The sequence below is a fragment of the Stegodyphus dumicola genome, chromosome X2 (genome assembly GCF_044657685.1).
Source record: "Stegodyphus dumicola isolate Sdum_Otavi_A_Nest chromosome X2, ASM4465768v1".
Taxonomy (NCBI): domain Eukaryota; kingdom Metazoa; phylum Arthropoda; class Arachnida; order Araneae; family Eresidae; genus Stegodyphus; species Stegodyphus dumicola.
The window spans coordinates 36,480,264-36,496,791 of NC_140781.1; the positions used below are offsets into that span (position 1 = coordinate 36,480,264).

Consider the following 16,528-nt stretch of genomic DNA (forward strand, 5'->3'; position numbering starts at 1 on the left):
TCTTTTGAATGCAGAATAATTAACGTCTGTTGGATAAAAGTGTGTAGTTTTCATCATGGACTTCAAACCACTATTCATATTAACATAGAGAAACCTTCACTCTGCTTCATGAAAAGTTTTCGGAGAAATTCAAACTCCAATTAGAATGGAATCCTTGGAAGTGCGCTCTCTTTCCCCCCCTTCTCGAACAAGTGTTTCCGCCCCCTCGAAATATTTGTTAGTTTCATTTATATGTATGGTCGAGGGATTAGATAGCCGTCCAATCCGGAGGAAGCGGCCCACGTCAGATGAATTGATTCGATGATAGTGCTGCGTGCGAATGCTGGAGAGAAATTCAATGTACATTTCTGATGCGCGTGGGTGCGCCCTTGCTATCCCATATAAAGACGCCGCGCGGAAGGAATGCTGCCTGCTGCCAGTTGCTGCTTTTGATAGTTAAGTAGACTCCGAGACTTGCATACTGATATAGAAACCATGGGGTGTGCAATGAGCGCAGAAGAGCGCGCCGCCTTGGCCCGCAGCAGGCAGATAGAACGAATTTTGAGAGAAGATGGCATTCAAGCAGCCAAAGATATCAAACTACTTTTACTTGGTAAGTGGACAAAGCATTTCAGTGCTCTGACTCTTTTATTATAAAACGTATGTTGCTTAAAAATTTATCAAGATCTCTGTAAGAAACAGCTTACACTGGAAGTTTTTTAAATGTCATTTTCTGCAAATTTTTAAAAGAATGTGTAAGGAAACTTCGGTAAACGTAAGTAGTTTTTCGTGGTACGAAAAACTACTTAAGTACGAAAATGTTGTCGAGTATGTGATTAAGTACGAAATTGTTGTCGAGTATATGCGATTTTGGAAATAGTGCAACTTTAAAGAAATTTAAAATTTAGCTTCTAAATTGCTTTTCGTAATATTTTGCGAATATATTTATTCGCATTTATACGAATATATTTATAATATTTTACGAATATCTTCGTAATATTTCGCTTCTATACCTCAGTATTTAAAAACCTTTGTATTACGGTTTGTAATATTTAATACTGTCAAAATGAGCACAGGAAAGTTTAAATTATCAGAAATTGAGAATGTACTATTAGTTTTGTGGCTGGAATTAAACGTATTTTAAATGCTACATACTAGGTGCCTTCTACAGCTTCTGAGAATAAAATCTTAAGCATAGCACCATACGTTGTAGAAAGCTAATAGATATTTTATATATTAATCATAATTTTAAAGTACAGGAATAAAAGTTAAAAAGCTAATATATTTTTTAGGAAACATAAAGATTTATGTACTTTAAAAATAATTCCAGTTTTTAATCATAGTTAATAGTATCATTAATCATATTTTTGAAGTACTTGTATCATAAATCATAATTTTAAAGCACTTTTATCATTAATCATAATTTTAAAGTACTTGTATCATTAAACATAATTTTAACGTACTTGAATAAAAGTGTAAAAAATAAAATATTTTTTATGAAGTATAAAGAATAATGCACTTTAAAAATATTTAAAGTTTTTAGTGTAATAGTATCATTAATCATAATTTTAAGGTACTTGAATAAGAGTAAAAAAACCTAATACTTTTTTTTATAAAGCATAAAAGCTTAATGCACTTTAAAAAGTAAATCCAGATTTTCGTATAATAGTATCTTCAATCATAATTTTAAAGTACTAGAATAAAAGTAAAAAAGCTAATATATTTTTTATGATATATAAAGATTAATGTACTTTAAAAAATTATTTCACCTTTTTAGTGTAATAGTAAAATTAATCAAAATTTTAAAGTACTTGGATAAAATTGAAAAAACTAATTAATTATTTTTTGAAATATAAAGATTAAGGAACTTTGAAAAATAATTCCGCTTTTTAGTGTAATAGTATCATAATCGTAATTTTAAAGTATTTGAATAAAAGTAAAATACCTAAAGTATATAACCTTTATTGAAAATTCTCATTTGGCTTATAACGCGCATGATATGAATAAAATTCTCTTTTTCATATTTATTTGAAATTCAATGTTATCTGGAAAAGCATAGCTGTGGTCATACATGTGAAAAGTTAAAATTTTTTTTAATTCCAAAGCAAATCTCAAATTCATAGTCAGTAAATTTTAAACAATTTTCTATTTAACTTCTGTGTTTCTATTGTTAAATGATTTTCAGATATTGTAGAATATTTATATATAATGAAAGATTTATGAATTATAAAATGTGAGTTTAATTTTGCAAAGTACATTATTCTTTTAAAAAATAAGGTTTTTGTTTGAAAAATCTTTCAGTGCGTGCTAGAATTAAATTCTGATTAAATTATTTCAAATTTCTGATTAAATTGATTTTTAAATTAATGTGCGAATTCTTGCAATTTGAAAAAAGCCCCAGCAAAACTGGAGTTCTTTTCAAATAGAAGTTCTGAAAGCATTTCAAGAGGAAACCAACATACTATCTTTTCAGAAATAATTTATTCTGCATACGTGCATTGATTCTAGCACATTAATAGTATAATGCAAAACACATGCTATGCCATCCGCAGAATAAAATTGAAATAAAACATCAAAAAATTTTGAGACATTTCTAAAATTATTTTCATTTCTTATGTTCAAAATGAAAGTTAAATTTTGATGCATGATAAAATTATTTTCATTCCTTATGTTCAAAATGAAAGTTAAATTTTGATGCATGATAAAATTATTTTGAAGATTAATGTCAGAGGGTTGTCGTCTGCAAATTTACTACTAAAACTGCTAAAACTGTTAAGCGAGTTATCGCTTCGTCTGTGAAATTACAACAAAGACCTAAAAAGGTTTTAAACAACCTTTTTATCAAAAATTTTAAATGAAACAAATGCACGGCTTGTTCATGTAAATTATAGAACTCCACTGCTTTCGAGCTATCTGTTAACAGTATGATTTGATTTGATTTGATTATCGCAAAGCCCTCGAGGTCATGCCTTCGTGGAGGATATTTTAAGGGAAACCTGCCTGGTATGCACTTTATACATGTAGAAAACAAGGCAAATACGAATGCAGGCAGTGGTATTCGAAACCCGAACCGAACTACCAGTGTTTAGCGACTTTATCGGTCTGCCGACGTTGGCCGGCCACAGAAGACTAAAGTAAAAATCAGCCTAACTCAGCGCTGGCTCAATTTATTAAGCGCGCAGTTTACTTCGGCTTGCAAAATGGCTAAAACCGGACAAATTAACAGAGCTGGGCGAGAGAAAGGTACTACATACAGTGCGGCTAACAAAACTATCTCCTTAAAAAAAATTAAATAACATGAATTTGATTTTAAAAATGTAGTTATTTTAATTTTGAATTTGATTTTAAAAATGTACTCAAAGTTATATTAACTATTAACATATGAAATAATCTCCTAAACTCTTTTTGAAATAAAAGTGATGAATGCGTCTCAAGAGAAAAACGCCGTATCCTTTCCTCAACAGTAAGTTATTCGGTATACGCGCACTGATTCTGTTACTTTAGAAGTCTAATACAAAAGACATTTCATGCCTTCCGCAGCGTAAAATAGAACAAAACCATCAAAGACAAATTTTAGACGAAAGGAAAAGTCGCTGTAAGATAATGAGATTTATAAAATGCTTTCAGTGTTAAAAATTCATTAAAAATATAAGACAATTGCATGTAATATGAGATATACACTGATGACATAAAAGGATTCCCCATTATCCTACGTGCAATATAGTAATCGGCGAAGGCTAGCGGGGAGCTAGACCATTGCACTTGAGCTTGAACCCCTGCTGAAACGTAATATCAAGACACTGCATAAGGAGAAACCACCGTAAGTAATATGACGTTTGAAATAATCAAAATTTAAAGCAGATAATCAGAATAACGCTTGGAGTCACAGTTATCAAGCTGAATAATCCCAGAACTACTTGTAAGTTTATCATAGAATAGTAAGGCTTGTTTTCATTCAGCGAGAGGCCCACCAGCGGCCCAGCGGTAAAGTAAACTGAACACTGGTAGTTCGGTTCGAGGGTCGAATTCCTCGAACGGCCTGGTTGCATGGGCGCTTTCGTCGTTTTTCCCATTTGTAACGTGTATACGAGCCAGTTTCCCTTAGAAAGTCCTCCACGAAGGCATCTCTCCCCTTAGGCAGATAGCCCTTGAGGCTTTGCAGTTCACACACACATTCAGCGAGAAATATAAATCTGAGAGATTATTTCAGATATATTGTGCAGTTATTAAGATGAACTAATTTTGGACAAGAAAGACTTTGTAAAATATAGAAACTGCTCTTACTTCTTAATATTCAGCATTGTAATTTTAGAGGTTTCCCCGCTGTGATGCTTTATAATTCGGTTTGGTTCACCTCCGTGGTAAGAAGCCATCTTACCGGTGCATTCACTCACTCACTGTAGGGTCTTTAAAGAATGGGGATGCTTAATATATGTCGGTGATACAAGTCCCTCTCAGGGAGGAGATAAAAGATCCGCGGATAGCATAAATGTTTTCAAGATTACTATAATAAAAATAAACTCATCATCATAAAGAAGTATCTCAATATCAAAGAAGTATTCACCTATTTATATTTATTTTCTTGTTTATTTTATTAAAATAACAATCTACTTCCAGCCTCATTCCTAATGTCATATGGCCCACCAGCGGCCGAGCGGTAAAGTCGCTGAACACTGGTAGTTCGGTCCGAGGTTCGAATTCCGCGAACGGGCTGGCTGCATGGGCGTTTTCGTGGTTTTCCTCATGTGTAACGTGTATACGAGCCAGTTTCCCTTAGAAAGTCCTCCACGAAGGCATCCCTCCCCTTAGGCAGATAGCCCTCGAGGCTTTGCCATAATCACACACACACACACCTAATGTCATATGTAATGTAGGTGCTTGAATTCACCAAGGTCGGCACTAGGATTTTGCCATCCGGTGCCTGCCGAAATTCTAAAAATTTTTAAGCAGATAATTTCTGTTGCTCATAGCTTTCTATAAATTGTAAAAATTTTGTCATGCTTAAATTTTGCTGCTGAGTGCTTCTCTAAATTTTAAAATTTTGCAGCCCTAAATTTTGTCACCCGATGGGGCTGAAACGGTTGCACCATCTCCCGTGCCGAGTCTGAACTCCCTTGTACCCTAATATATTTTGTTTTCCAATGGCAGATTCTGAACAATTATAAATGTAACCCAGTCCATTAATATATACAAGGCCGGATGTGGTGGTCTCTTTATCATGGAGGCATCTAATAGGTGGGCCACCATCGCCTTTCCTATGAAGGGACGGACAGTTACAACCAAGCCTTTTCCGGGATTCGAACCCAGGGCCTTCGGCATCGCAGTCAGCTTCCCTGACCAGCATCGACTGGGCGGCCATGCACCCTAATATTAACACAGCGATTAATGCTGTTTGTTCTACCCCCCTGGCCTTCGGCTAGTTTGAAAGGCAAGTGGTGCCTTCCGCGGAGAAACATTATAAGTTAAATTCTAAAATTTCAGATAGCATCTACCTGGCGACGCATGTGGTGCTGTTGAGGGATCTATTTGCCCAAGTTCTAGCTCAGTAAAATTTGGGTTAGAGATTTGACGGATAGCCTTCGTTTGCTTTTCTAAGTTACGCTGTGTCTACTGGCCACGGCTGCTTCACCACTTTCTTAGGTAAGTAAAGCCATTAATTTTTCTTTGTGCATGTCTCAAAGAAGATGTGTACTGGGCTAAGCTCATAAAAGAATATTTTTTTACAGAAGTGAAAGTGTCAACCTCATTCCTACTTTGAAGAAGACTCGGCAGTTCCAGGAATTCCTTGCAATAGTCTGTACAAAGAAAGATGACACTAACTATGTATAAATGAATAAAGATGATACCTATGATGTCTATGGTGTCAATTAATCAATTATAAAATTTTTTATATAATATTGAATTGTAAGTATTCTATATGATATATATATATATATATACTGCACTTATTGCTTTATATTATATTGTTTCTGTATAATTTGTAAAATACATGGTCAGCTGATGATCTACTTATTCCCAGATGAAATGCTTTCCTGTTAAATAGATTCCTTCATGTGTAAATGAGCCAGTTTCCCCTAGAAACTTCCCGCGAAGACATCCTTCTGCAGAATGCCCTCATGGAGAAATTTTTAGAATTTGTTATTTACGGGAAAATCTCAGATCAGAAAGTTATTTACGGGCCTACGAAGTTTATTTGTCCCACGAGGACATCCTTCTTTAGAATGCCTTCGTGGAGAAATTTTCGGAATTTGTTATTTATGGGAAGCCTCAGACCAGAAGCTTTCTTAGACCATGAACCAAATGTCTTGGCGTTTCTTGCCTCAAGTAGTTCTGTTAGGCTTTATTTGCCTATTTAACTTCGTTACGGGATTTGGATACCTGAGAAACTGGCTTATGAGCCTAAGAAATAAAATTTTCTAGGCTGTTTTGACGCTTCTGTTCTCTAGAGTTAGTAAACTGACAAGACTTCTATACGACTGTATATATCATTTTCATGTTTCATGTTTAAAGCGCACAAATCAAGGGAAAATGTTTTGGCTACAAACCACTGGTTGAGTCCAGAAATCATATAAAAGTATCTGGCAGTCTGCTAACCAAAGAAAGCGGGAAATTAGCAGAGATGACTAACAGCATTTGTAGTACAAAATAATCCGATTGCGTAACCTTACAAAACTCTTAACACATTAGTGACAGAAAAACAAAAGAATAATATCATGAATGCTCAGATTTAATAGTTAAAATTTATATAGCTATCTAAAAATTAATACTTATCTCAAATATTTTAAAATAATCGTTTTATTGCTAGACTTCCTCGAAAGCAAAGAAAAATAATGATCCTCGAAAGCAAAGAAAAATAACTTGCAGTTTACAAATTTCGGACACTTCAAAGGTAAATTTACTATTAGTATCCTTTTTTTAATAGAGTGTCAAAAAGGCTCAATATTTTGCTTTTGTTTCTTTAAAAATATATATATATATAATTTCTAATGGTAGAGATAAATTTTTAGTCTTAAACAAACCAAAAGTTCCGTTTGTTTCTGCACATTTTCTTAACGAGATAGCATATAAATGGGAAAATTTCAAAGTATTAAATCTTGCTTTGCCATATGAATAAATTAAAAGACGGAATACATACAGCCGATTATAATCTGTACATTACTACAAAATATCATCATTAATTTTGGTACAGAGACCAGCAATTAGTTTAGGTCTTTTGAATATAAGACAGCACACGAGGGCTATCTGCCTAATTTGAGAGATGCCTTCGTGGAGCACCTTTTAAGTGAAACTGGCCAGGAAAACCAATAATGCAATCAGCTTGATCGTTTGAGCTCGAATCCAGGTCAAAAGATTATTATTGAGTCTTAACTACTTGGTCCCTGGTGGGACACTAATGTGACCACAGAGACCAGTGTGAGGTGCGCTTAGAAATATAGCAATCACTATACTATATGGTGTTAGATATGGTTATACTAGGGGTAAAAATAAAAGTTTTTGCAAACTGTCATTTAGAAGCACAGATTGTTTTTAAATGCATTTTTTTCTATGCTGATGAGAAATGAACTTTTAATATGGAAGGTAAGACATTTTTTATCTTTATTTGTGAAGAAAAAGATGCTATCCGGTAAGTAAAAATAATAGCATCCCTTCGAAATATTAATAAAATAATTTAAATGAAACTGATTGTGATTCCCTTTCCTAAACCTAATGCTTGTGTTCTAGTATTTGTTAGTTTAATTTACAAATTTTGAATCAATGTTTAATATATTTTGTAGAAGAAAGTAGTGTTGTAGATGTAGAGAGCAGTGTTGTAGAAAAGGGCAGTGTTATAGATTTGCATGCTGTTCTCTACTCTCAAACAGAAATATAAAAGAAGATGTTCAGTCAATTTCAAATTTTTCTAGATTTTTAACGAGCATAATTCATTAAAGGCGGTTTTTTTTAAATTCCTATATTTAGTCTGTTAAATATACAGCTATAGTATAGAGAACTGGTTTCCATTTTCTTATTCTCATATGCGATTTTATACTTTTATGTAAAATATGCGAAAGTTACTGGCAGAGTGAAATATGATGTTCACCAGGATATAAAGGTATTTATGCCGACTTTTGAATTCAGGAAAATGTTTTTCATTGTCATACTTAAAAGGTTACTTGCTGTTTTAATTCCATCAAGAATAAGTGTATAGTCTTAATAATAAGAAAAACCTTAATGAGATAACCTGGAGAAAATATTATAGTAGGGCAATTAAACGTAGGAAGGTACTAGGACAATCCTGCATTAGTATATTCGGTTCTAGTAGTGATAGGCTTTACGAAATTTTCTAAAATATTTGGCATCACTATAGTCAGCTTGTCAAGGAATGAAACGTTCAAAGGTTTAAAAATTTCTTATAACTCAAAATTTTATTTTCATCCCTTAATCTGGCTTAATCCGTTCCATCTTTACGGATTTATTTCAAGCGTAATCCGTGTGCACTAACTATCACCAGTTCGCTGCAAGAGTTTAATAGAAAAGTAAAAGGCAAATCTAAGAAAAGTATGTAAATAAAATATGGGATAACAGATTAAAATCCTAGTAATCTTTATGGATAATCAATAAATTCTCCATCTGTTCGATACCTGCTCGCATCGCAAGTTTAAACCAAAAATATGTTGAATATCTATGAAAATATCTTATATATTAAGTTGTAGAGACATTAGGATTTTTTTGAAGAGGAGAAATGAAAAATAAGCAATACCCTCGCCGGGACTAGAACCTTGGACCTTTCGAATTCCCGTCGAGCGTGCTGACCACTACACCACGAAGGCATGCTAAGAAGGCCGAAGAAATAACTGATATACTTCTCCTTTTAAAGGGCGACTGTGGTTTTAGGGGACCCAGTCGCCAAATCCTGGTGGTGAAGAATTATCATTCACCACATTTTAGTTCGGGTGCCATTGTATAGATGTTAGGATAGTTTTTAAGGCTGGAGTGATGAAAAATGAGCAATGGTCTCGCCGGGACTCGAACCACAGAGCTCTAGAATACGCGCCGAGTGTGCTGACCACTACACCACGAAGGCATGCTAAGAAGGCGATAGAAATACCTTATAAATTTATTCTACTTAAATCTATAATGCTTCCAAATAGTTTCAATGAACATTTTCATATTAAATTCTCCACTCATCGTAAATCCTTTTCTATCATTATCAAAGGCTAAAGAGGAATAAATTAATTGCAGATATCTTACATCTTGTTGAAATTTGATTTCTTGAAACAGGAATACTATTTAATCAAGCACAAGATGAAAAAATGCGAATTATCTTGGGAGTCATGGCTTACTGTTTATTAAGATTCTAATACTGGCTTCCAAGCCCCAGAGCCAATTAAGACAAGCTGATACCCAAAGAAGAGTAATCTATTGGGAATCCTCACTGCCTACATGTTTTGATAAGGGAAACCGTAATTAAGATGTATTATAGGATGACTTTAGGTCCTCTTAAAACCGGGGCTTCAGTGTTTGGGTCTTACGAGCTCAGGAGATAATCATGTCTATACCATCTACTTCATTAAACATCAAGTTCACCAAGCATTTTTTTGCTCATTGATGAAAAATGCGTGACTTCATTACGAGCATTAACACGATTTTCTAACTAATTTAAATCTTCTGTTTAAATAGATTAACATTAGCAAACCCCCCTTAATAATCTAAGTACCTTCGTTTTAAGTATTGTAATTTCCTAGAGAAAATTTTAGCAAGATAAATTTATTAACAGCATTATTACAGTTTATTAAACGGTGGAAGACCATTAAGAAGATTCCCACAGTTTTTATCAATAATATTTCGTACTTAATGTTATACTTTTGGTTTCATTTGCTGGATCAAAAACTTCGCTGATTTGATGAAAGACCACCCACATTTTTTAAACCATGAAATAATGGCAGTGATCTTTTCGACTTCAAACATTATTATCAAAAAAGAGGAGAAAAAAGGGCTTGCTTCAATATCTGATATAACTAATTAATGTGCAGGATCGTGGTAACGCTAATCGGAGTAAAAATTTCTCCTTACTTTCAATTTCATTAGAAAACAGAAAACTGAATGTTATCTTTTTAGTAACTTGCATAAGCGCCAACAGCATTTTTCAAAGAGAAAAAAAAATGGGAGAGTGTTGTAAATGCAAGCAATATTTTTCTCATAATAAAGATGCTGTGTTATCTTAAAGATACTTTATTGAAAAATTTCATATAATAGCCTGAACACCTGAAATATTGATCGATAGATTCAATGCCGCAAAAGACTAATTGTGCCATTCATTTAATTAATTACGGGCAAAGAAATTTCAAGTTGTTTCGTATACAGAAAAACTGAAAAATAATCCACCCATATTTTTGACAAAATTTTAATTGTAGAAAATTATGTATTCAATTAAACAGTATGTTTGAGCTCATTCTTCATTAGAAGAATTGAGACTCTCGAGAATTTTCTCCGTACTTACTCTCGAGAATTTTCTCCTTACTTTCCGCCGTACTTAGGCCCTTGATAAACTTCATAGTCAAATAGAGTTAAGGGGACAACTCGATTAGAATCTTGATAGGTTCGGCTATATCTCTTTAGTTAATCTTAGTTTTAGTTTAATTTTTAGTCTCTTAAGCTCAAGCCCAAGTTTCGGCTTTGATTGTACACTCCAAGACGGAGTTTTATAATATCTTATTGAAATAATAAAGGGTTAGTTACCCTTCCATCTTGTTGTTTCTTCTTACACGAACTTAAGCGATTATTTGCTAACTAGTTCTTAAGATTCGTCACTTTCTACAGTAACTGAGAATTACACTAGTGAGAATCTTACAGCTGAAAAGACGTAAAACACGTATTTTAAATTGCTATAATCATGCTAACAATAAATAAATATCTACATAACTATCAATAAATTAAATTATTTAAGAAATGTACTAATATTTAGAGACGCCGAATTCATTACGTAGAGAAAGATAATTGTTTTCCGGTGGAGGAATAAGGAAAAATAATTATCATTATTTGTACAGGCTATTCTTTTGGACTGGTGTTTCAATTTTTAAACAGAATACATTTTATCACGAAACGCTGTTTTCCTTTCTGGAAACTGTACATTAACGAAACACAAATACAAAAATAAAAAATATAGGCACTTATTAGCGTGCTAGAATCATCAGATAAATGCAGCACATGAACAAAGAATAAGCTATACTCTCTTTTTTTTTCTTCTTTTAAATTTATATAGTAAATTAGGGTAATCTTTTCGGATTGCTATGTTGCGTAATTTTGAGCAATTATTTTACGAAGAAAAGTTTCCTTAATATTTATTTGAATAGATGTTTTCTTTGCTGCTTTTTGGTAATAAGTAGGTTCGCGACTCGCAATATACATTAAAGAGAAAGATTTTGAAAATTGATTTAGGCAGTTTTTCCTTTTAATGTAAATTAATATTGTCAAATTATTGTTTGGATCGTATTTATCACCTCAACCATTTTCTGATTGTGACTTGTTTGGCTCATTTTGGAGGTTTTGAAATTAATTGCTAGTTCTATCCATTAAAATAAAAATTCAGTCTAAAAGTTTTCGAGGAAGACACTTTGATCAAGGAATACTTTTAGAACACAGATAAATATTTGATGTTTATCCCAGTGTAGTATAAGTTAACCTAGATGTGCATTTAACATAATTTAAGTCTCGGCAAATTCAGAATGTATTTAATGTACACTCCCTCTGAAATTATTAAAGAGAAGGGCGTCTGGTTAGGGTCTAAGCAGAAGAGAACAACCGTATTATTTTGTCGTATATGATAAATTAAAATCCAGCTACTACCTTCTTCACCAGTGGCCGAGGAGTTAATGTTTACCCTAATGTCGTACGCTGGTTAATGTTGTACACTGTTTCCTATTGAACGCTGGTAGTTCGACCTCCAGCTCGAACTCAAGTGTACGGATTAGCTGCGTAGCTGAGTTTCATGGTTTTCCCATGTATAACATGCTTACTAGACAGCTTCCCTCAGGAAGTCCTCCATGAAGGCATCACTGCCTCTCTCCCTATAGGTAGTAACCGTCCTTATATTGTCATATTCAAAAAGCTTAATCTACCTAACCAAGTACTATATAAAAGTTTAAAAATATTAATCATATCAAATTAAATAATAATATTATTATTAAAATTAGAATTGAAATTAAATAAAAAGCTGAAAATTGTAGACAGGCTTCAAAAGTAAAAACGAAAATCTTTTTTTCAGTAAGCTTCCCTCATATAACCTCATTTCGAAAAAATCCCAATTCACTACGGCACAGGTTTTTACTCATTACTCAAAATTTTATATCAAGACACTTTGATAATAATTAGGGTAAACATTAATCTCATTATCTGACTACAGTCTTTATTTGATATTCATGGCTCAGTATATCATATTAAACTAAAGGCACTACAGTTTAACAGTATATGTGGGAGTCTGTAGTGGAATGAGAGAAGATCCATCCACTAAAATACAGATTAATTGACTTACATCTTAGTATTCAACCAGTCACCCTATTTATAGCCCTTTTTAATTCTGTATTTTGTAATCAACCAAGAGAACGGAAAGAAAATAGGAAACTAAGAAGTTAATATTGAGAGGTGAAAAAACAAAAGAAAGAAAAACCACTATAAAATCAAACTTCATGGAATGGTGTGTCTTCAAGGAATAGTCCGTCAAAAAGGTTTGGTTTAATTTAGTTGATTATGGTGAAGCACACTAGAGCTGTCTACCTAAAGGAAGGGATGCTTTTTTGGAGGACCTTCTAAGAGAAATTAGCTGCTATACACATTACACATGGGAAAAACCACGAAAACGCTCATGCAGCCAGACCGTTCGCCTGAAATCGAGCCCAGTAGCGATTTTACCGCTCAGCCGTTGGTGGGTAACCGTCAGAAAATAATAGACGAATTAGCATTTCAAAAATTTACTTAAAAGAAAGATTAGTATAAATCGCATAGTATGGCTAACGGTGCCTGTTTTAATCAAAATCAATAATGAAAAATATAAATCCTTTAATAATGATAAACACAAAATACTTAAATAATAATAACTGAAAATCAAATAAGCTCAGTACGAGTAATCAGTTACTAGATAGGATTAACAAAGTGGTAGAAAATCCTTTTCATTTCAATATTTATTCATAAAACTTCCTTCTTTACCTAAGTAATCTGTATTACATAAAGTAAAAATTAACGTTTAAATATTCTACAAAATTAGGTATTCAAGCAAATTGCCTCCTTTCAATGCCATAACTAAGTGCAAAGTTATAGTCAAGATCTTGAAACCTGCTTCCTTTCTAAGTTGAACGTATAGTCAGCTCAATCGATAGAGATTATATTCCGCTATCTTTGCGTCATGTGATAAACTGTCAAAAATTACGGTTGCGTTCGGAACACATTTTTCACATTTTAATGACATCAAAATTTATTATCGAAATTTATATCATGGGATATGTCTAACAAAAAAGTGCCTTTCAATAGAAATAAACAATTTTTTCGATAACTGTCTGATGCAATATCATCCACAGGGCAACTTGCACCCAAAATAATATTGCCTCCCAAAAATGTAACAATGATCTGTTCTATAAATCTATTCCCAAAAATACAACAATGATCAGTTCGCAAAATTCGAAGCTTGCTTTGACTGGAAACACTCAGTGTACTACTTATTCACTCATCATATCAGAAACTAATTTCACAAATCTCCACCACAGTTTCACCGTCCATTATATAACGAAACTCAGAATCGAAACGCTTAAATCGTAACAATCTTAACATAGCCCGCAGTAAATCGGTATGATTTACTGCGGGCTCTGTTAAAGAAAGCTGTTTAGGAAATTATCCAGTTCTTAAAAAAGATAGTTTTCATGAGCCCTGTAATTGCTAACTAATCTAGCAACCTAACGCTGTGGTTTGTCCATGCATATTAAGTTGTAAGTTGTCCATGTATGGTAGCCGACATGAGGTTTCTTAAAATTTTTCAAAAGAGCTATGGAAGGTAAGAAGTTTGGATTAAGTGAGATTTTTCAGTGTCTGCAGCCATCAAATAAAAACATCTCTTTTCATTATAATTTTCCCTTTTGACAAAATGAGAAAATCCTTTAAAATGATCCTTTAAGAAATTATTCTTTTAGCGAACGTTATTTTTCTGTTAAATACAATGACGGAGTCATAAAAAATTTTTCAAAGATTATTCACTGCACACAGTCACGCTCGCTTTTTTAAATTTATATAGTGACGAAAGTTAATTCTAAAATATTGCCTAATACATCTACGTTGTCAGCTCAGATCTGCACAACATTCTAAGCAAGAGTATGTTAAATATATCATACTTTAATTTAAGCTTAGGTCTCCGCAACGCATAAATTATGCAGAGCTGTTTAGTCTTATAAAAAGGCAGAACACATTTGGAAAAGATATCCTGTTCTGCATCATCTGCCGAGAAAGGAATGATAGGCAAAAACAAGCAAATGATTTATTAGCAGCTAGTCCAGGGTTAGTTTAAAAAAACTCTTTAACTTAGATATTTATAAAATGTAACCTAGTTTATCAGTATAATGTCTATAAATCTTAAAGATATATTAATAACAACAGCAACAATAGCAACAGAAGTAATGCGACTGATGATTGCTTGTGAAAAGCTAAATAATTACAGATGCTATGCTCACATAATAAAATGTTTCAGAATTATACCGCGGATGTCATATAACAGTCAAATGAAAAAATTATTATTTGACACTCACGGTATATTTTTCGCTTTATGAATGAAATACTCACTTTCTCAGCATAAGAAAGACTTTAGTTAAATTGTTTCCGATTCCATACGATCCGTATTTGACGAAATACGGAAAGTACTTCCTTTTTTTCATCTGAGATGCTCATTTACCAATCAATTGAAGAAGATGAAATGCGGTAAATGAAGATTTTCATTAAAACTGTTAAGGAATTGAACATTTAGTATTAGCACTGCGTTTTATTATCCTCAACATTTAACAAGTCTTAAATTATTTTCAAGGGAAAAAAATCCGGAAAAATAATTTTTTTAAACATTTTTCTATTGAACAGAAAATGACTTTACTTAAGTTGCGCTCAAATAAAGAAAGCTCAGGAGAAGATAGTTGTATTTAATAAGGAATACCTCTTCCGTTTCGTGTTTAGAAGGATACTTGATATAACACGATCAGGAATCGAACTCAATATAAAACAAATTCTAATTTTCTTTAATATAGTACATTAATTAATATAGTAGAATAAATAAGAATATTAAGCTGTGCTTATAATCAGGAACGTAATTAAAAAATAATCCCGTTATATAAACACACCAATTTATTTTATTACCAAAATTAATATCTTAGCCCTTATTAAAATATTAGCCAAGAAGGGTCTATCATCCCAACAATTATTGAATGATATAAGGATAACTGTCTTTTGTAGTAACCATTCCAGCGATCAAGAATTGAATGAAGTACAGTTTTGCTAAATTTACAGAACATTTTAGAATTATTTTAAATGCTTAGGAGATAATTCGTATTTTGGAGTTTAGTTTTCGTTCATACTAATTATTAATATACTAATATCAATTATTATTTTATAGTAATTTATTAATATACTAACTATTATTAATAACTAATTACCATAATTATTATACTAATTATAACATTATTATTCATATACTAATTTCACATAACTATCTTTACAATTACTTCTACTCCGCAAACTAACGTCAACTTAAACACGAAATAAACGTCTGGCAAATACATTTCATTTTATTCTAGCGTAAAATTAAAGACCGAAGAAACGCAGAAGAGCCATTTGGTGCTTCATTAGGTTTACGTAAGCTGAAAACTGACAAACGCATCCATAAAACGAAGAAGAGCAGAATAGGAAAGTAAAACGAAACGCATTGTCAATGTAATGACCTCCCGTTCCACTTGAATGGATTTCTGCCTAACTACATAAAACCACGATAGAACAGCCGAGATGAAAACTGCTCGTCTTCTCTTAGAGCCCAATTGGTAATAACAGCTTCTTTCTATGTTTTATCTTATTACATCGCACAACCTGCAAATGATGAATGCGAACTCGTATGATATTTCAGCCAATTATTATACATGTATACCCGAATGTATTTCTCTCTCTACAGATATATAGAGAGAGATGTAAAGTATAAAATATCTATCTTTCAAAATCTTTCAAATAATAAATTAATAACAACCCTTTAACGCCTATCTTCATTCTAAAAATAACAGAGCAGTAATTTTTTCTAACTAGATTCCCTGCAGTTCTGATACGCACTCATCGATGAAGTCTGGGTCCAGCGCCTGGACATTAAACTGTCATGTGATCTGAAATGGTACCAAAGGTTCATTGCGTCACAGCTCCCTCTCTTCTTCTCTCTTTCCTTCTACTTGAGACGCTTGTGTCGCCTTGTTGCTAGCCATAGTTTACTTTTCTAATTTTGTTAATTGTTTAAAAAATGTAATCTGTACAAAACTTGGGGGAGAGCGCATAACGCACCCACATTGAT

At 32.8% G+C, this 16,528-nt stretch overlaps 1 protein-coding gene across 1 annotated transcript in view; it reads left to right on the top strand.

The window, feature by feature from the left end:
- Nucleotides 1–393: 393 nt before the first annotated feature.
- The window catches only part of LOC118182210 (guanine nucleotide-binding protein G(o) subunit alpha-like), a 139,231-nt gene continuing 123,096 nt past the window's right edge, over nt 394–16,528 (top strand). Inside the window, exon 1 of the mRNA XM_085809114.1 lies at nt 394–592. Coding sequence (XP_085665240.1) covers nt 475–592 — 118 coding nt within the window. The 5' untranslated portion in view covers nt 394–474. The remainder of the gene's footprint in view (nt 593–16,528) is intronic.